At 54.0% G+C, this 21,733-nt stretch overlaps 2 protein-coding genes across 2 annotated transcripts in view; one reads left to right on the forward strand and one right to left on the reverse strand.

Annotated features, from left to right (window-relative positions):
* Positions 1-5,214: 5,214 nt before the first annotated feature.
* On the forward strand, positions 5,215-12,969 carry Tmem151b (transmembrane protein 151B). The gene is made up of 3 exons (XM_052192149.1): positions 5,215-5,561; positions 7,812-8,252; positions 9,021-12,969. The coding sequence occupies exons 1-3, from the start codon at positions 5,442-5,444 to the stop codon at positions 10,149-10,151; spliced, it is 1,692 nt and encodes a 563-aa protein (XP_052048109.1). The 5' UTR covers positions 5,215-5,441; the 3' UTR covers positions 10,152-12,969.
* A 489-nt stretch (positions 12,970-13,458) lies between these two features.
* Positions 13,459-21,733, reverse strand: part of Tcte1 (t-complex-associated-testis-expressed 1) — an 8,378-nt gene continuing 103 nt past the window's right edge. The window contains exons 1-4 of the mRNA XM_052192166.1: positions 21,506-21,733; positions 19,697-20,265; positions 14,868-15,317; positions 13,459-13,804 (exon numbers count right to left, since the gene is read on the reverse strand). The exon at positions 21,506-21,733 is cut by the window's right edge and continues 103 nt beyond it. Of these exons, the coding sequence (XP_052048126.1) occupies positions 13,598-13,804; positions 14,868-15,317; positions 19,697-20,265; positions 21,506-21,733 (1,454 nt within the window). The 3' untranslated portion in view covers positions 13,459-13,597. The remainder of the gene's footprint in view (positions 13,805-14,867; positions 15,318-19,696; positions 20,266-21,505) is intronic.

Below are 21,733 nucleotides of genomic sequence, written 5' to 3' on the forward strand. Positions count from 1 at the left end.
GTGTCAACCCCCCTGACCTGACAGATTTGGCAGGAGGATGTGATTTGGGGAAGTGGGTTTTCTAGGGAGGGAGGACTTATCTAACAAGTCATGGTGGTCATGGGGTTTCTTGTTCCTTACAGGGTATGCACTGGTCTTTGGTAGGTATGGGAGATGGTGGGGCCAGGATGGGGAGGCCCCTGACACTATTAAAGTCTCCACCTGAGCCCTGAAGTCTTTCCCCTCCCTTCCTGCTTTTCCTCAACATAGTTAGGGTCAAGAGAACACCACACACAGGTCATCCCTGAGCTGGGTCTTTTCTTGGGGCTAGCAATGCCCTTAGAAGACCTTCGTCAACCATGGAAACAGATACATTGCATCCCTGGTGTTGGGGGGTGGGGGAGCTAGGAGAGACAGCTATTATGAGCCATTCTCTTCTGCCCTTTCTCCCAGAACCTTATTTTCTTCATCCATGCACTGGTTTGCAAACATATGGAGCAGTGACCCAGGTTCAGTTCCCAGTGTCTGCAGGTGGGCAAACAGCCCTCTGTGATCTGATGCCCTTTTCTGACTTCCACAGACACTAGCTCTGAATACATGCAGGCAAGACACTCATGCACATAAAATAAAAATAAATAACTCTTATTTATTTATTTATTTACCTCAGTTTGTCAAGACAGGGTTTCTCTGTGTAGCCCTGGCTGTCCTGGAACTCACTCTGTAGACCAGGGTAGCCTTGAACTCAGAGATCCACCTGCCTCTGCCTTCTAAGTGCTGGGACTAAAGGTATGCATCACCCATCCCTTTAACAATAAATAAAAAATCTTTGAAAGTTTCTGGCAATTACAACGTAAAATGTTTGTCACATAGTAGGGCCAACTACTTACTCAGTGGGGAAAGAGACAGAGATAGTTCAACTCGAGCTGGAGATGGTGAGGGAAAGAGTTGAGAGGAGCCTCCTCTCCTCCCAGGAGTCAAATGCGGCGACCTTAGCCGAGATGCACAACAGTGGGGACATGGGGCCAGAAGAAGCCACCTCTTGTAACCAGGCAGGACCTCTAGGGGAGAGAAAAGGACACCAACCCACCGGCAAAACTTTCGACCTAAATTTTTTCCTGTCTAAAAGAAATGTAGGGACAAAGATGGAACAGAGACTGAAGGAATGGCCAATCAATAACTGTTCCAACTTGAAACCCACCCCATGGGCAAACACCAATCCCTGACACTATTAATGATACTCTGTTGTGCTTGCAAACAGGAGCCTAGCATAACTGTCCTCTGAGAGGCTCCACCCAGCAGCTGACTCAGACAGAAGCAGATACCCACAGCCAAACAGTGAACTGGTCAGGGTTTTAATGGAAGGGCTGGAGGAAGGAGTGAGGTTCCCAAAGGGGATGGCAATCCCATAGGAAGACCAACAGAGTTGACTGACCTGGATCCTTGGGAGCTCTCAGAGACTGAACCACCAACCAAAGAGCATACGCGGGATACTGAGCCTTCCCCCTGCACATACGTAGCAGATGTACAGCTCAGTCTCAGGCATGTCCCCCAACAACTGGAGCAGAGGCTGTCCTTAGAGAAGGGCATGGGGGGAGGGACTCTGCACGGTTGGGACCTGGAGGGAGGCAGCCATTGGGATATATAATTAATTAATTGAAAAGAAGAGCATCCTCCCCCTCACTGCTCTCCCTCCCCCTGGAGAACTAGCAAGAGGATGTGCTGATCATAAGGCAGGTTGGCGTCATGACGGGACAGCCAGGGAATGGAGCATCCATTAGGAATGTAGGGGCTCAGAGACAGATGCTGCTTACCTGGCAAATGTATTTTAGGTTTGGTCCCCAGCTCTAAACTCCCAAATCAACACCCTGAGCAAAACCAAGAGTAACTGAGCAGACACTCCTTTGCGGTTAATGTGACTTCAGAAGTTTTCAGCGTCCTCTCCTGTATGCATTCGTGAAATCCAGAACAAGTGTATAAGCTACAGGTTAAAAAACAAAAACAAACAAAAAAAACTTCCCGAGGCCGGGCGGTGGTGGTGCACACCTTTAATCCCAGCATTTGGGAGGCAAAGGCAGGCACATTTCTGAGTTCGAGGCCAGCCTGGTCTATATAGAGTGAGTTCCAGAACAGCCAGGGCTACACAGAGAAACCCTGTTTCAAAAAACCAAAACCAACCAACCAACCAACCAAAACCCCAAACCCTTCAAAAACTTGCCTGAGGTCCAGCAAGGTGGGCTGGCTTGCCTAAGAACCCATAGTCAGTAAAACACAGAACTTGCTTCTTTTGACCTAATCCTATGTCTTATAAGTTTTTCTTCAGTGAAACTCTTCCCAAAGTCTAAATATCATCCGATAGGGGAACCCGACTTAGGGCCGTGCAAGGGACCACTTTTCTAATTCACAAAGAAGCCCCAGTTAAGGATAACCATTTCAACCCAACTGGGTCCTGAGCCATAGCAGGTGTGTGGCGATCCCTGCATTGACCACATGAGGTCAGCATTGAGCCACCCACAGCCTCAGTCAAAGCGCCTAAACTGTCAGGGAGCCTTTCCCGCACTCCAGGAGTCGGGAGAAGGACCCCATGGCAGTGTTACCTCAAAAGATGGTCATTGGCCTTTGACTCAAGCTGCAATGTGGCCAGGTCCTGACTTTTCTTAACATCAGCATCAGCCGTCTCCCACTGGGGCCACTCAGCTCCTCCCTCTGCTGGTGTCCTCTGCTTGCCTTTGGACAGCCCTGCTTCCCGCCCCCTGCCCACTGTGCTGGGCTTATCTTCAGGGAAACAGGCTCAGTTTCCATGGTTACCAGGCGGTCAGCTTCTTTCACTGCCCCCTCCTTTCAATCCCCCAATTCCCTGGCGCTTCCAGGGAAAGATATCCACTATGACCAGAGAAGATGGGAGTGGTCTCTTGAGAGTTCTGGAGTTGACCAAAGGGAATTGTCCCTCTTATTTTTTTTAACGGTTTATTTATTTATTTTATTTATATTAGTACAGTGTAGCTGTCTTTGAACACACCAGAAGAGGGCTTCAGATGGTTGTGAGCCACTCTGTGACTGCTGGGAATTGAACTCAGGACTCTGGAAGAGCAGTCAATGCTCTTAAGCACTCCAGCCCTGGGAATTGTCTCTCTTACAACTGTCCTCTGAGGGCCAATCCCCTGAGGTAGAGATAGTGGATGGGTATCTGTGGGAAGGTCATAACCAAATGGAATGCGTGAATCGTCCATGCAGGTTAGGAAAACCCTGTGCTGGGACCTCTATCTGTGCAGGGAAGACTGAATGTGGTGAGAGAGGTTGAAACCAGAGTGGGGGGCTAGAGTTGGCTGCGAGGCAGTGGGCGGGAGCCACTGGAATGAGGTACCAAGATTTCTCTAGTGTCACGGGTGCAGATGAGAAGTTTTCCCTTGTGGAGACTACACACGCCCTGTTGGGGGGGAGGGGAGAATGGACTTTTTGATCCAAAGAGGGTCATTTAGGCTGACACTTCAGAGCAGTGGGTAGAAGACCATCTGGTCTCATTTGGAAGGAGGAATAGGAAGTAGGGGTGGGGGGAGGCAGAAGGGATAGAGGGAGTGACTCTCCTGATCCAGAGGGGGCCAAGGAGCACCTGGCGCCTCAGTCTCCTCATTTCCTAATCCCAGAGATCAGATATGATCCCCGAACCGCCTCAAGGTCACCTCCTGCTCCAAAGGAGCTTCCGGTATTGGGAGCCGAAGCTAGCTCTTTCCCGAATGCTAGACTGAATGCTGTTCTGTCACTGAGCTATAACCCAACCTACTACCCAACCCCTGTCCTGACAGCGTTTTTGCTATACAGTCCAGGCTGGCCTCAAGTATTGATCCTCCTGTCTCAGATATATGCCACTTCCCTTCATGAAGAGAAAGCTCTGAAGTCGAGGAGTCTGTGGGTGCTGGCAGGTGGTTCTGTAAGCACTCACTTGCCCTCTGCATACATTGGTTCCCTATGGGTAAGGAAGAGCAGCTACTGTGTGACAAAGACCCCAGTAACATCACAGGTTGGCACAGGGACTATACACACCCACCAGGAACATTGCCTGGCCTTTATCACAATCTAGTATCATGATTGGTTTGAATGTCTTCTCCTCAACTAGACTGTGCTTTTTTTTTCTTTCTTCAAGACAGGGTTTTTCTGTGTAGCCCTGGCTGTCCTGGAACTCACTCTGTAGACCAGGCTGGCCTCGAACTCAAAAATCCTCCAGACTCTGCCTTCCAAGTGCTGGGATTAAAGGCATGCAGTACCACTGCCGGGATAGACTGTGCTTTTTGAAAGTAGGAAATTGTATTTTATTTCTATACATGGCATACAGTAGGTGCCGAGTACTTGATTCTTTAAGGATGCACCGGGAATGCATGCACGGGGAAACACTGCCAGGCTCTTGGGTGTGTGACTGATCAAGGGAAAAGCAGCAGTAGGTGGGCGCCACAGAGGTCTTGGCTACCGGCATGCCTGTGGTCTGTGACTTTGCCTCCTTACCTTGGCAGACTAGTGAACTTTTTCATTGTACCCGTGAGGAACAAAATAAGGGCTTAGAGAGGGAAGGTGCTTGTCTACGGTCACACAACTTATGGTGGAGCAGAATTAGAACTCAGAGTTAGAACTCAGGTGTCCTTTACCCCCATTCTCCGGAACTGGATGCACTTCATTGCTTTTCTGGGGCTGCTCTTGTGAGGGAGGGCGAGCCTTCCAGCCGCTCCTCTCTCTGCCCTCTAGCAGTCCTTTCTTGGATTTAGCTTTCGTGCCTCTGGAGTCCGGTTTCTGCCTTAACCCTTTACCATACAAATTAGGAATAAGGGTCTTCCCTAAGATGCCCAGACTCCTCCTCTTCTCCCTCGTCTTCAGCCTCAAGGACTTGTGGGGACCAGAGATGGGAGACGGATGATGATCCTGCCGCTCGCCAGGGCTCTTCTAGGAGGGCAGCTGGAGCGGAGTTGAGGCTGAGATCGTCCCAGAATGGGCAGGCGGAAGGAAGATGCGGTGAGCAGGGCCGAGAGACAGAAAGGGTGCGGGGAGCCCCTGTTGCTTCTCCCCTTTCGCGGTGTGGTGGTGGTTATTAGGAAGGCTTGGGGAAGGCGGAGTTTGGGGGGCTGGGGGCGGGGCTCTGATGCACTGGAAGGAAGAGGGGGGGCGCGCTGGCTCCAGCTCGGCTCAGACAAAAGGCGGCGGCGGGAGCGGGCGGGAGGCGGAGCGGCGCCGCGAGGGCCTCAAGGTGACACCCGCCCCCGGCCCCGGCCCCCCCAGCCCGGCCCCTTCAGCCCGCCCTCCCACCCATCCCCTCATCCCCGGCCTCCCCCGTGCCCTTTCTAGGCCCCCTCCCCCCGGCGGGGGGTGGGGAGCAGAGAGGGCCCCGCCCCTCGCGCCCCCTCCTCAGGGCCAGCGCAGGATGCCCCCGGCCCCTGGCAGCCCCCCGGGAGGTCCTGAGCTCGACGCGCCCCCTCTACGCCATGTCCCCCCCTGGCTCGGCCGCGGGAGAGAGCGCCGGCGGCGGCGGCGGCGGTGGCGGCTCCGGGGTCCCGGAGGAGCCCATGGCAGCGGCGGCGGACGAGGGCCCCGCCCGAGAGGAGGTGAGAGCCGGCGGCCCCCGGTTCCCCCCCTCCCCGCACCACCGCGACCCGGCCCCCATCCCCCGCACCTCACGCGGTCCCCGCCGGTTCCGCCGCAGAGCGGCCGGCGCCCCGCACCCCGAGCCGGCCGCTGCAGCCGCAGTCCAGCACCACTGCCCCGACCTGGCTGCCCGCGCAGTCCGCGGTGGCGAGGAAGGGGCCGCGTCGGGGGCGGGGCTCGGGGGGTCCCGGGCAGGGGGAGGGGCCCTGGGCGGAGCCTCGCAGACCCCGGGCTAAGCGGAGAAGGGCTAGGCCGGCCCCCGGGTGAGGATGGTGGGCGGCTTCCCACCTTGAAGGCCGGGAGGGAGGACTGGAAGTGCTCGGAGGCAAGAAGAGTGCCTTGGGGGAAGTGATGTTGTCACCCTAGCTGGCATCATAGGAAGATCAGACGGGTACAGAGGCCATGCCCCCTGGGGTCCCTGGGAGTGTGTGTGTAAGGGGGCTGCTGTTCAATGCTCCCCCTAGAGGGCACTAAGCCCAAGAATTTCTGAGTCAGTACTATGCGTGCACCTTGCTAGGGTCCTACTTTAGTCTTTTGAAAACGGGAGACAAAGAAGCTAAGGGAAGTACCCGAAGCCCTCCGTCCCAGCCTCACATCCACACTGGTACACACCATGCCACCATGCACATTGCACGGGGGAGGGAGGAGAGTGGGGATGGACTCGTGGGAAGCCCCTTTCGGTTGTACTCACACTGGGACAAGCACACGACCAGGCGGGCACACAGGTGCACCTATGCACCCGGCTTCTAAGGGCACAGCTCCTGAAGGGCGAGGGACTGCTCCCTGCCTTGCAGGGACCTGCTCTGTGCTGTTCCCTGGTCTTCCTAACCCTGCACAGACATCGAGGGCCTCTGCTGTTAACTGTACACTGCTTTATCTCTCTTTCTGGCTGGTCCCAAGACTAGGTGTGAAGAATTAAAGGGGCCAATCAGCATTGTATCAGAAGGTTGTGTGTGTGTGTATGTGTGTGTGTGTGTGTGTACACAGGCATATGTGACAATCCAGACAGGGTGGAAAGACAGGCTATTTGAGCAACCAAAGCCAGCCCTCATTGATTCTGTGCCTGCTGGGTGTCACTTAGGCAAAGAGAATGAGCCATGAGCCCTGCCCTCAGGAGCACTCCATCTGGTGGAGAACTAGACATGTAAACAACTCAGAAGGTGCCAAGTGCTTTTAACAGACCGGCCCTGGGAGAGTGTCACTCATTAGCCACAAATGCCTGGACTTCCCGCATCCTCCTTACCTGTGGTTCATACCCCCATTTTCTCTTCCAGGCCCCCTCCCCACTCCCCTCTTCCCCATCCCAGAACAGAGAGGAAGAATGTGTGTTTGCTGGGAAAGGGGGGTGTGAATAGTAGAGAGATTCACAGAAGGACGCAGAGGAGGTGGGAAGGATTGACCTGGGTTAAATCCCTCCTCCAGAGGAAGTGTTAGCTTGTCTGTGAGGGAGAGGGAGGTGTGTGAGCTAAAGGAGAATGGCTTCTCTCGAACCCAGGACTGACAATATCTGCAAGAGGTCAGGACCCCACCTGTTAAGTGGGGGAGATGAGCTGGGTGGTGGTGGCGCACGCCTGTAATCCCAGCACTCTGGGAGGCAGAGGCAGGCGGATTTCTGAGTTCGAGGCCAGCCTGGTCTACAGAGTGAGTTCCAGGACAGCCAGGGCTACACAGAGAAACCCTGTCTTGAAAAAAACCAAACCAAACCAAACCAAACCAAACCAAACCAAACCAAACAAAACAAAACAAAAAAGTGGGGGAGATGATATCTGTGGGTTCCTCCGTACTCTCCTGGGACCCCTGCACAGGGTCTGGGCCGAGGCCCTACCTTCACTAACGCCTGCTTGTCTATTCCTTTTCTCCCCATTCACCCCTTCTCTTGTTTCATCACCATCTTTGTGTCTGTCTTTGGACTCTTTGCGGACACCACCCTGTCCATCTGGGCCTCCACTTCTGATCTCTCTCTGCCTCCTGTGGTCTCTCTGTCTGTTCTTTCCTGTGTCGTCATTCTGGTCACCTTTTCTCATGGTTCTGTCTGGGACCCTTCTGTGTTTATCTCTGGTCTCCGGTTGGTTCCCATCTCTGTCTCTTCCCGCTTCATTCCTGTCTGCAACCCTGGTGCTGGCCTACTGTCTCTCAATGTCTGTGTTCGCCACCTCTGTGCTGGCTCCCGGCTCCTCATCTCGGCATCCCCTCCTTTCTCATCCGAGCAGCAACGTCCTATCCAACCCTCTTTCACCAAATCTCTCTGCCGCGAGTCTCACTGGAAGTGCCTCCTGCTCTCTCTGCTCATGTACGGCTGCCTGGGGGCAGTGGCCTGGTGCCACGTCACCACGGTGACCCGCCTCACCTTCAGCAGCGCCTACCAGGGCAATAGCCTCATGTACCACGACAGCCCCTGCTCCAACGGCTACGTCTACATCCCCCTGGCCTTCCTGCTCATGCTGTACGCGGTCTACCTGGTCGAGTGTTGGCACTGCCAAGCCCGCCATGAGCTGCAGCATCGTGTGGACGTGACCAGTGTCCAGGAGCGCGTGGGCCGCATGCAGCAGGCCACACCCTGCATCTGGTGGAAGGCCATCAGTTATCACTATGTCCGACGGACTCGACAGGTCACCCGATACCGCAATGGAGATGCCTATACTACCACCCAGGTGAGGGGCTGTGTGTGGGGGGGTGCAGGCTGTTCACGATGAGGGAGGTTGATCAGACTGCCTGCCTTTCTCTCTGCCTGTGAGGGATTGCAAGACAGCAGTGAGCCCCCATGGGTATCCAGTAATAACAACACATGCTGACAGAACCTAGCTCCAGGCTGGTACAGATTTAAAACCATTTATTTAATTCTTACAGCAAACCTATGAAGTAGGTGTATCCCCCATATTATTTTAAGAAGCAAACGAGTGCGTTGTAGTAAAAAACAAAACAAAAAAAATCCCCAAACCTGTCCAAGGTCAAATAGGGAGATGGGACTTATTAAACAGCTGGCTGGCTCCTCAGTAGACTCTTCAGTGCTTCATGATGCCAGATGACTGCACCTGTATATGCTCACCTGTTTGGTAAAGTAATTGTTACCGAGGACTTATTCCCAGCTAAGGAGGCCTCAGCTCAGACTTGCCCGAGGACCAAGCTCAGACTTAGCAGAGGTAGACTCAAAGTCAGGTTCCTGGGTTTCAGGACAAGACTCTTAGAGGAGGTGGTTGTGCGTGGTTACAGGGTTTTCAGGGCAATAACCACTTACGGTTTTAACCCCGGTGGGGTTGGGGGGGGAGGGGAGGAGGAGGGGGAGGAGGTGATGATGTAGATGATGATGACGAAGGAGAGGAGGGGGAGATGATCTCAGGTATAAGGTCTTCTGTCTGTGTTGGGTTGTGTAGACAAAAACCGGGGTATACTTCCCTTGAGACTCCAACGTGCTCCTGTAGGTCTACCACGAGCGGGTCAACACACACGTGGCGGAGGCCGAGTTCGACTACGCGCGCTGTGGCGTCCGGGATGTGTCCAAGACGCTGGTGGGGTTGGAGGGCGCGCCGGCCACGCGGCTGCGCTTCACCAAGTGCTTCAGCTTCGCCAGCGTGGAGGCCGAGAACGCGTACCTGTGCCAGCGCGCGCGCTTCTTCGCCGAGAACGAGGGCTTGGATGACTACATGGAAGCGCGAGAGGGCATGCATCTCAAGAACGTGGACTTTCGCGAGTTCATGGTGGCTTTCCCGGACCCGGCTCGGCCGCCCTGGTACGCTTGCTCGTCGGCCTTCTGGGCGGCAGCCCTGCTCACACTGTCGTGGCCGCTGCGCGTGCTGGCCGAGTACCGCACGGCATATGCGCACTACCACGTGGAGAAGCTCTTCGGTCTGGAGGGACCCGGCTCGGCCAGCAGCGCGGGCGGGGGCCTGAGTCCCAGCGACGAGCTGCTGCCCCCGCTCACGCATCGCCTGCCACGGGTCAACACGGTGGACAGCACCGAACTCGAGTGGCACATCCGTTCCAATCAGCAGCTGGTACCCAGCTACTCGGAGGTGTTGCTCATGGACCTGGTCGAGCTGCGCTCGGGCTGCGGCAGGCCAGGGGGTGGTGGCTTCGTGCCCAGATGTTGCTACGGAGGGGTTGGTGGCCGGGGCGCGGCGGGCGTGACCCCGCACTGGGGGAGCTGCGAGCACTGTCAGCGAGCGGTCAGCAGTTCGTCCATCTTCTCGCGCAGCGCGCTGAGTATCTGTGCCAGTCCGCGGGCCGCCCAGGGTCCTGGAGCGAGTGCGGGGTGCGGGGGCAGCCGCTTCTCGCTCAGCCGCCTCTATGGCTCCCGGCGCAGCTGCCTGTGGCGCAGCCGGAGCGGGAGTGTCAACGACGCGAGCTGCCCCACGGAGCAGACGCGTCTGTCGAGTCAGGCCAGCATGAGGGACAACGAAGATGACGATGACGAGGAGGAGGCCGGGCCACCGCCGCCCTACCACGACGCCCTCTGCTTCCCTGTCCTCATCGTCCATCGGCAGGAGGGGTGTCTGGGTCACAGCCACCGGTCACTGCACCGCCATGGCTCCTGCGTGGAGACCTCACTGTGACCTCTCGCCTTTGGAGGGAGCCTCCGCCGTTCTCCCTCCTGCCTCTCCTTGTGTTGTGCTCTCTGTGTGTAGCCGGGGAAGGCAGGATGGTGGTGGCTAAGACCAGGCAGGGTGTGAGGGAAGGCAGGAGGTGAGGGGCACACTCAGACAAGACCTCAGTGATCTGAGACTGCTTCCCTGCACGCAGACAGAGGCTGGGAGATTGGCAGCTCTCTTAGAATCCCATCCACCGAGGCAGAGGTGGTTCTCTTCCAGTCCCCACCGAGGTCCTGCGGGGACACCTCCTTTCCCATGCACACTCGAGATTTCCGTCCCAGGCTTTCCTCGAGTCTTGACTGTTAGTACGTTATGGGACCCGTTTCTAGCCTCCCCACCAAAGGAGCCATCATGGTGGGCAACAGGAAAGGCAAGGCATTTGGGGCTTTTTATTTATTTATTTTTTTGCCCCGACCCCCTGTGGAGAGAGGCAGCGGTTTGGTGAAGAGCAGCAGAGTTGGTTTCCAACCAGCTACTGAGTTCACCGGGTCTGAGGGTGGGGGCAGGGAGCAACCCAGTATTTCTCTCCACACCTAGAAAGAGTTCTGGCCTCTATGCGCTGCTGCCCGCTAGGAAAGCTGGGCGGTCCCTCTCCGCCACACCTATCACTGTTGTTTGTTTCACTGAGCCCCAGAGGCCTAGTCCTCAAGGGACTTTTCATCACACCGATGACGTCACTCACCTCGGGGCTCACTGGCTCTGAAGAGCTGTTTGTTACCAGTACAGGGCAAGGGAAAGAAAGCTGAGAGGGCATGCCAGGCCCTTTCTGAAAAAAAAAAAAAAAAAACAAAAACAAAAAAAAACAACTCAGCCTCCCATCTGCTTCCTCCCCTGGGGTCTGGGTGGGTGCTTCCTTAAAGGCTAAGGTGCCATCCTGGACCTGCCAGGGCGAGTGACAAAGTGGACAGAGCTTGAGACACATCTTGATGTCGAGAGACCTCAGGAGCAGTGTTACTAAGAGTGGGTAGACGGAAACTAGCTCTGAAGGCGTGGCACCGGTTGTACAGTAGCTTTTCCTCCGTAGAGCCGAGTCCATCCCAAGCCCTAGCTAGAGAGATACTTATTTCCAGTGGCAGGAGTTCCATTCTTGCCAGACCCTCCACTTCCTACCCTGCAAGCTGAAGCTCTAGGTCTTCGGTGCCACAGCCCCAGGGCACTGGCCCTTTGTCCTGTCCCTTCAAAGCTCTGACACCAGCTTGCTCTCCCACTCCCACTATCCCACTATCCTTTACCCCTCCCCCAGCGCCCCCCCCCCTCGTGTGCTTCTTTGTGCATGTCTGTGTTTGGCCCCTTGCTCCCCAGCTGCCCTGGCTGATGTTTTCCCAGCAGACTTAGCGCCCAGGGGCTGGGCTCACACCCATCCAATCTTGCTCCCTCTGCTTCTTGCTTTACCTTCATCACCAGAACTCCATCTTTTTGGCTTCCCCTCTTCCTCCTGGCTGTGCCAGTCCTATGCCAAGCAATAGGAGTGGCCCCTACCTATGCAAACCCTCCTCTGGCTCCCTTCCCCCCAGGGGGGGGGATGTGGGAAGCCTTGCTGTGGGGATGCCACGGGTTTAGGGCTCAAATGGGGGTTGAACTTTCTGGTTATACGGAGTTGGTTGGGTGAGGAGGCAGGGGTGTCAGAGGACAGGTTTAGGCAGAAGGGATGAGCACAGCTGCCCACTGGGTTTCCTGGGCAACGGTGTCCACTCAGTGACCAGCCAGCACTGAATCCCCCAGGACCATGTGAGCTCCAGGTGTGGGTGTGTGTTGACTATTGGAGCACACACAGGTGGGTACACACAGGTGGTGAGCGAGCTGTGGCCTCAGGCCCCAGTTCTTGGCCAGCTGGCACCTGAACATCTTGTTCTCATTTAGGGGCAGCTTGGCCATCTCACAGCTCCAGGAGGGAAGGACTTGGCTCTTTCTCCTTCATTCTGGGTCCAGAAACCAAGCTTGGCCTTGGGAGGGGAGGAGGGGAAGCCCTGTTATTATTTCTGCCTGACCATTTCTGCCTAGGTCTCCTCGCACAGACAGCCTCACCTCCCACACACACAAGCATACACACGCACAGACTTAGAGAGAAAGCAATTCTTTGGTCTCTTTTCTTGGTAGCTTTATTGATTGCCAGGGAAAATGAAAACCAGAAAATTAATTAATCTCTAAAATTAAACTTTACACTGAATGTTCTTGTTTCTCTAATTAGAACCTCTGCTAGCAGCTGTGGCTACACACACACACACACACATACACACACACACAGATACAGACACACATGTTTGCACAGTCTGGAACTGTCAGAAGGTGTCAGGTGTCAGGTGTCAGGCACAGAGGACTCTAGGATGCCCGGACAGGCACACACGTAGTCGCCCCCAAGCCCCCTCTGGTGCTCTGTTCAGCGCCTGCTTGTTGCAAAGAGTCCCTGGAGGGCAGGCTTTCCTGGGTTGCAGCTGCAGTCACCCATCTTTGAGATAGATGGGCTCTGGACCACTCAGCTCAAAGAGAGTTGGGAGATTAGAGTTTGAATTAGCCAGTCAGATCCTCCTGTGAATCCATAATCTGTGATTCCTATGGGCGGAGCCCCAGGATGGGCAGTCACAGTGTGGAAGGGACTCGAGAGGGTAACCGGGAGACTGTATGTCCTGAGGATAAGGGCTTGTGGGGTGGGCTAGGCCTGGCTCGGGAAAAGGCAGGTCTCTGTCAAATTGGGTGCATCACACTGTGGCCTTTTTGTCATGGAATTCCAAGCGCAAAGATTGTACAAATCACACTGATGGATAATAAAAGTGTGGATGACTCACCGGTCTGCTCCCTCAGAGTGACACTTGTTCCCCACCCTTCTGTCCCCACCATTCCCGGCTTGCGGGTTAGTGAGGGTGCGGTCTGTACAAGCAGGCAGGTAGCATCTCCAGGGAGGGAGGGAGGGCAGATGGAGGCAGGCATAGCTTTGCTCTGCGTGTGTCTGTGTCTGTGTGTGCATCCATGTGTGTGTGTGTGCACACATGCGCGCGCATGCGTGTGTGTGTGTGCTCATGCATGTGTGTACATGTGTGTGTGTGCACGTGTGTGTGTGGAGACTGAGATCAGGGCTCAACTAGTTGCTTAATAGAAGGGAAAGGGATAGGGCGAGTCAAGAGGTAGATGGTGCTCATGAAGAGTTTGAGAAGGGATGGTCTCTTTAGAGTCCTTTGCCTTCCCCATTCCTGGTTAGAAATGGCCACTTTCCAGGCGTGGGAGTTAGCTCATCACCATTTCATCCTTAGGCGAAAGGATCTTCACATATACACATCTGGCCGCTCATTCCAAGGAGATGCGTGATCCCCTCCTCTTGCATCCTCAGAACCTGGGGCAGGCATATCAAGGGTGTGAAGTGAAAGTGTGGCTTCCAGGTGACCCATCAGATCACTGTCCTAGCCCCGGTCCACATCTTAGCCTACAGGATTCTCAGTGCAGTTGTTAGTGGGAGAGGAGAAGTGGCCAGGATTCAGGGTCCGCTGGCGGGCAGCCTCTCGGTTGGCATGCAGAGCCTGGCCAATGAGGTACTCGCTCTCCTGGGACACGTCTGACAGCCGCAGGTCGAACTCTAGGATGGTCTTGTTGTCTGACATGCCTTCCAGGAGCTGCTTCCCGCCGTCCTGGGGAGGAGTGAGGCACAGGGGTCATTTCGTATCACACCCCAGGGTCACGTGAACAGACTTCTACACAGATGGGGTGCCTTTTGCAAAGCCACGTGTAACCTATCTGTTTGAGACATGCCATTCTACTTGAAAAATTGGGGTTAAGGCAGACTAGGGTGATGGCTCAACCTAAGTGTTTTGAAAAACATAGATTCATGGTAATGATGTCGTTCCATTCCTCCTTCACTTCAGTCCTGGGAACCTGAGACTAGTCGGTCTTTGAAATCTGAGGCGAGGTTTGGAGGGGGTGGAAGAAGGAACAACAAGTGTGGCCGCAGTCCCAGCAGCCAGGAGGCTGAGGCAGATGGATCTTGGATTTGAGGTCAGCCTGGTCTACATAGTGAGTTCTAGGACAGCCATGGCTACATGGCGAGACCCTGCTTCAATCAATCAATCAACCAACCAATCAATCAGTCAATCAATCAATCAGTCAGTCAGTTGATTGATCGACCAATCAATCAATCAGTCAGTCGATCGATCAATCGATCAATCAATCAAACCTTTTCTTCCCAGAAACTAAGAGCTAAAGGAAAAAGAGGGGTCTGGAGGTGACCCTGAGGTCACCTGGTACACAAGCACCAGGGCCAGATCTCCAGAACCCATAGGAACGCTGAAAGGTAGAGCGGCCCATTGGGGGTGAGGGAAGCAGAAGATCTCCAGAGCAAACTGCTGGCAAGATCAGTCCTTTCAGAGGGCACCTCCGGGTTTGACCGAGAGACCCTGCCTCAGCGAATAAGGTCAAAGAGCCACTGGAGATGATCGCAGACATCAACTCTGGGTCCCCACACGCACACACGCACATGCACACACACACACACGCACACCCTCAGACAGGCCCACCCTCACACAAGCCTGTGTAGCACAGACGCACGAAGACTGAAAGGAAAGAGATTGGGCCCTGAGTGCTCACAGGGGAAGAAAACGCATACTCCGTACAGTACACCACACAGTCGGCTCCTAGCTAGGTCTGTGGTAGTTGGATTCTACCCCATGCCCACCCGCCCCGGAAGCCATGACTCACCTGCCCGATGTGGTTGCAGGATAGGTTGAGGCTGATGAGCGTGGTGTTGACTGGGAGCACCTGGGAGAGGAGTGTGGCTGTGGGCTCAGACAGCTCATTGCCACCGAGGTGGAGCATGGTGAGGCACTTGTTGGTCTCTAGGGCATGGGCAATGGCTTGGCCACCCTCATCCTCGATACAGTTGAGGCGGAGGTTGAGGGAGACCAGGCTGGTGTTGTGTGCCAGCGCATGCGCCAGTGACTGTGCCCCGGGCGCCCGCAGTTGGTTGTTGGCCAGGTTGAGCACTCTCAGGCGACTGTGGCTCAGTAGCTTGGCTGCCGCCCGTGCACCGCGGTCTCCGATGAGGTTGTGGGATAAGTCCAGCTCCTCAAGGGCAGGGTGGTCCAGCAGGCTACGGATTAGGATGCGCGCCTTATCGTCGTCCACCTTACTTCGGGTCAGCCTGAAGATCTGCGGGCAGGTAGGAGTTTTACAGCACCTGCCAGTTTGGGATAGCCTGCTCTACCTAACTGCCCTGTGCTGGTAAAGAAAGAAGATTTGAGGTGGCTGGAGGCTCAACACCTGGTGTTAGACACCTGCCTGGCTTTCAGATGGGGGTGGGCTCACCCAGGGATGCAGACTTGCTGGTGGGTGGCAGAGAGGAAGGCTATCGCCATACCCAGCTCAATTTTGGTTTTCTGAATTCTTTTGACCAAGAAACTGATGGTGGAAAAATTCACCTACGTCACTGTCACTGGCTGGTGTCACAAAAACCTGCCAGTACAGTGTGCCAATCCAATTGTACTTCTCTGGACAACAAACTCTCTCATAATCTGTGACAATGCCAGCTTTTCCAGTTCCCAGTCTACTCACATGCCTCTGAGCCCCCTTTCCACTGATGACTGCTCTTTTGTTTTATTTTGTTTCCTGGCCACTGACTAGGCCCCTCCACTGTTTTCGTGACACCAACACAGATCTCCGCAGCTGTCCGTCGCATGCTAGCTGCCCTGCTTCAGGTCCCAGGCCCAGCAAGCACTGTCCCTGGTCCCTGAGCCTCTCTGCCCTGTATAACCGATGATTTTCTTGGGGACCAATTCAGCTTGAAATCCATGCAATTCCCTCTTCAGAGACCCGGAAGCCCTTCTCTGTTCCAGCTCTGCTCCCCACTTTGCAGCCAAGCTCTTGACAAAACTGATCACAGCTCCCCCTCTTCCTCACTTCCCACTCTCTCCATCTCCACAGCTGCCCAGCTTCTGTTTCTGGCACCCACTGAAGTCCCCCACCCCCAGGGACCTCCCATGCCCCTAAGCCGGTCCTGGCTCCATCCTACCCTGTGGCTTGCTCCTTCGATTTGAAACATGCCCGTCGCTGGGATCTGTGACACAAGGCTGTGTCCTCTCTTCTACCCTCTTTCTTGGCAAGCTCTTCCTCCTCCACCACTATGTGCCACACTTCTTTTTGCCTCCCTTTGGAGCTTCGTTCTAAGACGCCATCCAAATGCAAGGCCACGCTCAAGAAGACACGGTTCTCAAAGCTCAACCTAGACCAGCATCAGACCCTCCCTAGCTGTAGAGAGGAGCTCTACTCTGGACAACCTCAAGCTGGAACTTTTGCAAAACAGTCCCCTCCTCTCCTCTCCCCATCTGGTCTCAGGAGAAGGGGCCTTGGCACCTCTGCCTCTGCCTTCCTGTCTCCATCCTCCTTACGTCACAGTGGCAGGTGACCTGACTGGGCTTCTCTCCAGATTCTCTGCTTCATCCATCTTTGCAGATGGAGGTGGTTCCAACTACCATCCTAGTGCTTGCGTGTTCCTGTGTTTCGGTAGTGATGGGGGGCAGGGACACAGCTGAGAAGAAGTGCTCACTTGAGGACCGAGATCAGATTGACTGGGAGCATGCCCGTGTGGGACTGTCTTGATCCTTGATTGATGTAGGAAGGTCCAGCCCACTGTGGGCGGCGCTATTCCTAAGCAGATGGTCTTGAGCTTTACCAGAAAGCTAGTTAAGGGGCTGGAGAGATATAGCTCAGTGGATTTAGCCTGTACAGCTCTTGTGGTATAGGAGTTCGGTTTCTAGTATCCGTCTGGATCAGGTGGCTCACAACAGCCAATAATTCCAGGAAATCTGATGCCCTCTATTGGTCTCAGTGGGCATCTGAACTCATGAGCATGTACCCGCCCATATGTATAATTTATAATAATAAAAATAAATCTGAAGAAAAAGAAAAAGAAAGAAAACCAGTAAAAAAGTAAAAGCTGTCTGTGAGTAAAATGGCAGCAAGCAGCATTACTTCGTGATGAGTCCTAAGAAGTCATGCTGGCCTTCTTTGGCTGGGACATGAGCTCCTTGGTTGAAGGCCATGCTGTGTGGGATAACAAGCAGGCTTGCCTTCAAGTTCCTGCCTTGAATTCCTTCACTAACGGACTGTGGCCTGGAAGTGTGAGCCAAACAAATCCCCTTTCTCCCCTAAGTTGCTTTGGTCAGAGTGTTTTATCACAGCAACAGAAAGGACATGAGAACACTAGCTTCGAGTGCTAAAGCTTGGCCCTGCCCCTGTGAACCTGACAGCCATGAGGCCTTCTAGAGGTGGGGCCCTGGTGGAATGCAGCTAGGTCGCTAGGAACCCCACCCTTGGAAGAGACTGGTGCGGCTCTCCTGGGACCCAAGCTAGTTCTTACAAGAGGGGGTCTGTTTGCTCTCTTCTGCGTATGCCCTTTCCTTCCAGCTGTTAGTGTTGTGTGATCTGTGAGTCCCTCCAGGCACCAGGAGCTAAGGCAACTCTGCCTCTCCTGCTCTCTCTCTCCCCCTCCCTCCCTCTTTCATTTTTTCTCTCTCTTTAGTAAAGATCCTTAGCCGGGCATGGTGGCTCATGCCTGTAATTCCAGCACTTGGGAGGCAGAGGCAGGTGGATTTCTGAGTTCGAGGCCAGCCTGGTCTACAGAGTGAGTTCCAGGACAGCCAGGGCTATACAAAGAAACCCTGACTCAAAAAACAAAACAAAACAAAACAAAACAAAACAAAACAAAACAAAACAAAAAAAAAAGAAAAAAAAAGAAAAGATCCTTAAGTGTGCTGTGCATGTGTGCCTTCTCGTGGGCATGTGGGAGGCTAGAAGAGCTCAGATCCCCTGGGGCTGGAGTTGGTGTAGGTGCTGGGAACTGAATTAGTGCTTTGTGCCAGAGCAGTCAGTATGTGATCCTAACCACTAAACCACCTTGTTCTTTTCTCTGGGGAAAAAAAAAGTTTCCTGTAGCCCAGGCTGGTCTTCAACTTACCATGTAGTAAGGCATGATCCTGACCTTTCAATGCCCCTACCTCCAACTCCAGACATGTAACATGTTGTAACTCCTTTTTTCCCCCTTTAGTTTGTATGTCTTGTTGCTGTGACAAAATACTTGACAGATGCAAGTTAAGGATGGAGGAGGTTCTTTGGCTTATGGTTTTGAGGGCACGGTTCATCATGGCGGGGGTGGGGCCGGGGAGGGGAGCAGCAGCAGGCTGCTAGGCTCTGTGAAGAGAGAGGGGACAGAAACGCTGTGTCCTCCGTTCACCCGCTGTTCGCCCACCGGCTTTGCAGTCAGCCAGCAGACAGCATCGGGCCCTGTCCCAGGTGCTGAAGATGCAGGGGGTGCGGGGAACGCAAAATTATGCTGTTTGAGCCCTCTGGAAGGAGCAGTCTGACGGGATGAAAGGCACTAATGAGCAGCCGTGGAAATGTGAAATTGCAGCTACGCGGTGGCTGCCAGATTTTACAAATAGAAGCATGGAACGTCCAGCTAAATTTGAATTTCAGATAAAAACCTCAATGTTTGGATGCATAGCCCAAATATTCCATGGGGTATACTTGCCTGAAATTTTCAATATAACTACTATGATGGCTAATATTGACAACTTGACAAGCTTTAGAATAGCCTAGAAATGAGTCTCTGGGTGTGGCTTTGGGGGAATTATCTAGTTAAATAGTTAGCTAAATTATCTAGCTAAGCCTTTCTTCCTCCTCAACCCCTTGAGACAAGATTTCTCTGTGCAGCCCTGGCTGTCCTGGAACTCACTCTGTAGCCCAGGTTGACCTCACACTCAGAGATCACATGCTTCTGCCTCCTGAGTGCTGGGATTGAAGGTGTGTGCCATCACTGCCTGGTTTATCTAGTTAAACTTTAACTGTGTGTATGTGTGTGTGAGGATCTTGGGCTGGATAAAAAGGAGACAGCTGAGTAGCACCATTCTATGCTCTCTGCTTGACTAGCTCCTTAAGCTCCTGACACCACGGCTCCCCTTCCGTGACGAACCGTGCCCTGAAAACTGTACCCGACTAGTCCCCACCCCACCTTCATTTGCTTCCATCAGGGATTTTAATCACGGCAAGAAGACAAGTGTTACACTAGATCTGCTTTAGAGTGCCTTTTTAGCTTTTCCCAGTGTCAGACCCACAGCCTCTCACAAGCTACAGACACTCCGCCTCTGAGCTGCACCCTCAGCCTGGGCGGTTTTTCATTTGGATCAATCCTTAGAATCACTTAGACCGGGCGTAGTGGTGTACACATGTGGTCCCAGGACTTGGTCATGTTTGTGTATGTAAGGTGGAGGCAGGAGATCAGACATTCAAGGTCATTTTCAGCTACACCCTGAGTTCCAGGCCTGCCTAAGATATAGGAGACCCAGCCTCAACAAAGTTTCAAAACAAAACAAAACGAAAACAAAAACAAACAAACACTCCCCTCCCAAGTATCTAAACAATCCCTTCCTCTACTGATGAATACAAAGGAAAATGGTGGAAGGAGAGGAAGAGGCAGGGAGAAGCAACCCCAGAGACAATGGAAAGGCGGCAGGTGAGTTGGGTGCCTGTGGTACCTTGAGGGTGTGGCAGGCTTTGATGGTGGCGGCCAGAGAGTGGCAGTCTCTGTAGGTGAAGAGAAAGAGGTTCCACTCGAAGTTCATGCCGCAGTCTTTGACGCCGTACACCAGGTCCAGCTCCTCCAGGTGCTTGAGGCCGGCCACCAGGGCCTGCAGCTGGTAGTGGTCCTTCTCAGGTTCGTTCCCCTCGCCCTCACTGCCCGAGTCCGACTGCTCCTCCCCCTGAGGCGGCGTCGGCATCCGCACGGGTGGGAGGAACTGGTCCACGTGGATGCGGCGGACGTAGTTCCTGCAGAGGGGCAGCAGGTCCAGGATGACGCCGGGGTCCGTGGTCCCTGGGATGAACAGCTTCAGCAGGTTCTCCAGGTGCCTCTCGAAGAACATCCGCTTCCAGCTGCCACCGTGCCTGGACACGTGGCATACGGCCCAGCGCTTGACGCAGCAGCGGTGCCAATAATTCTCATCGTCAATCAAGTTAGCGGTCACCGTCAAAGGCAGCTCGGGGGGCAAGTTGCTCAAGACCTTCTTTTGGTGCTCTAGGGGCAGCTGCTTCAGTATAGGGTTGTCTTTGAGAAGGGAGGAAGGAAGGAAAACAGGGTTCAGCCACCGTGCTGGGGACGTCACAACACAGTGCCCTGGACTGTCTTGGAAGGACCTTTGTGGCCTTGGGTACTTTGCTTTGAGAGGAGAAACAGTCTCCTAAAGAGACACTCTTTGCTCTTGCCTGCAACTAACTGGCAATTGCACTGGGCAGTATCAGGTCTCAAGCTGACCCACCTGGAGCAGAACAGACAGAATCTCAGGACCAGTTCTCAAAGTACCGTCTAGTCTGACTTCTGAGACTCCCAGTCAGACTTTACTCATTCATTTCAGAATAACTACTATGTATTTTAACATTTACTATGTGCCAGATGTTGCTGGGGGAAAAATGGAGAAAACATGGGTCCAGAAAGATGGATCAGGGTGTAAAAGAATGCATACTGAGCAGAAGTGGCAGCCTGAATCCCACCCTAGAACTCATGGAGATGTGGGAGGAGGGAGAGCTGACATCTTGAGGTTGCCTTCTAATCTCCATATGCGCACTGTGTTCTGTGATGAGTGCTCCCTCACCCCCAATACATTCTTAAAATGAAGAAATCAGACACAGCCCTGGCCTCCTGGAGTTCATCTAAGCTTGCTGGGGCACACAGTGAATAAGCAAAAGAGGAACAAGCTACGTTAGAGGGCCCAGTTCTCGCGAAGCCCTCGTCCATAGAGAAGGAAAGGACAGCTAGTTCTCTTTGGAAGGGGCTTGAGTACAGAGGAAACCAGGAAGTCATTTGTATCCTGAGGACTCTATCAGATGGGGGGGGGGGGACCAGAGAGCTTCCTGGAGGAGGGAAAGGAGGGTGTGGCTAAGGCTCAACTTACTGGAGAGAGCAGACATGATCAGAGAAAGGCAAAAGCGTGGAGGGCACACTGTGTGTTTGTGTGTGTGTGTGTGTGTGTGTGTTTGAGTGTGCGAGCGCACGCGTGCGTGTATTTGTGTGTGCACGTGCATGCATATGTGTCTGTGTGTGTGAGTGTGTATGCATGTGCATCCTTGTGGGTGAGCGTGTGTGTGCATGTGTGTATGTGTGAGTATGTGTGTGCATGCATGCACATATGTGCCTGCACACGTGTGTGTGTGTGTGTGTGTGTGTGTGTGTGTGTGTGTGTGTGTACAGCAGAAGACACTACTGATGTTGGGTGGGAGTGGATTTGAGAATGCTTCCAGGCCTGGGTATGGTGGTCCCCACCTCCTCTGGCCCAGATCACGTGACTCACTCTGGAAGTTCTTGACGATATGCTGAATGCAGAGCTCCGTAAGGAGAGGGACAATGGCCAGTGACCACTCTGCGTCCTCAGAGATGATCCTGCGCATGCGACGGACATTCGTGACCTTGGTCTTCAGCTGGCCTGGGGTAGGGGTGATGCTGGTCTTCAAGGACATGGGTCCTGGACTGGAACTACCCAGAGTGGAGACCTGGCGCTGGATGTTGAAAATCGATTGGC

The sequence above is a fragment of the Apodemus sylvaticus genome, chromosome 9 (assembly GCF_947179515.1).
Source record: "Apodemus sylvaticus chromosome 9, mApoSyl1.1, whole genome shotgun sequence".
NCBI classification, from domain to species: Eukaryota; Metazoa; Chordata; class Mammalia; order Rodentia; family Muridae; genus Apodemus; species Apodemus sylvaticus.

Bases quoted from the DNA above. Each gene is read 5' to 3' on its own strand.
- Tmem151b (XM_052192149.1), top strand. From the start codon at position 5,442: ATGTCCCCCCCTGGCTCGGCCGCGGGAGAGAGCGCCGGCGGCGGCGGC. The intron at 5,562-7,811 runs GTGAGAGCCGGC...TCATCCGAGCAG, and splicing joins AGGGCCCCGCCCGAGAGGAG to CAACGTCCTATCCAACCCTC. The intron at 8,253-9,020 runs GTGAGGGGCTGT...GTGCTCCTGTAG, and splicing joins ATGCCTATACTACCACCCAG to GTCTACCACGAGCGGGTCAA.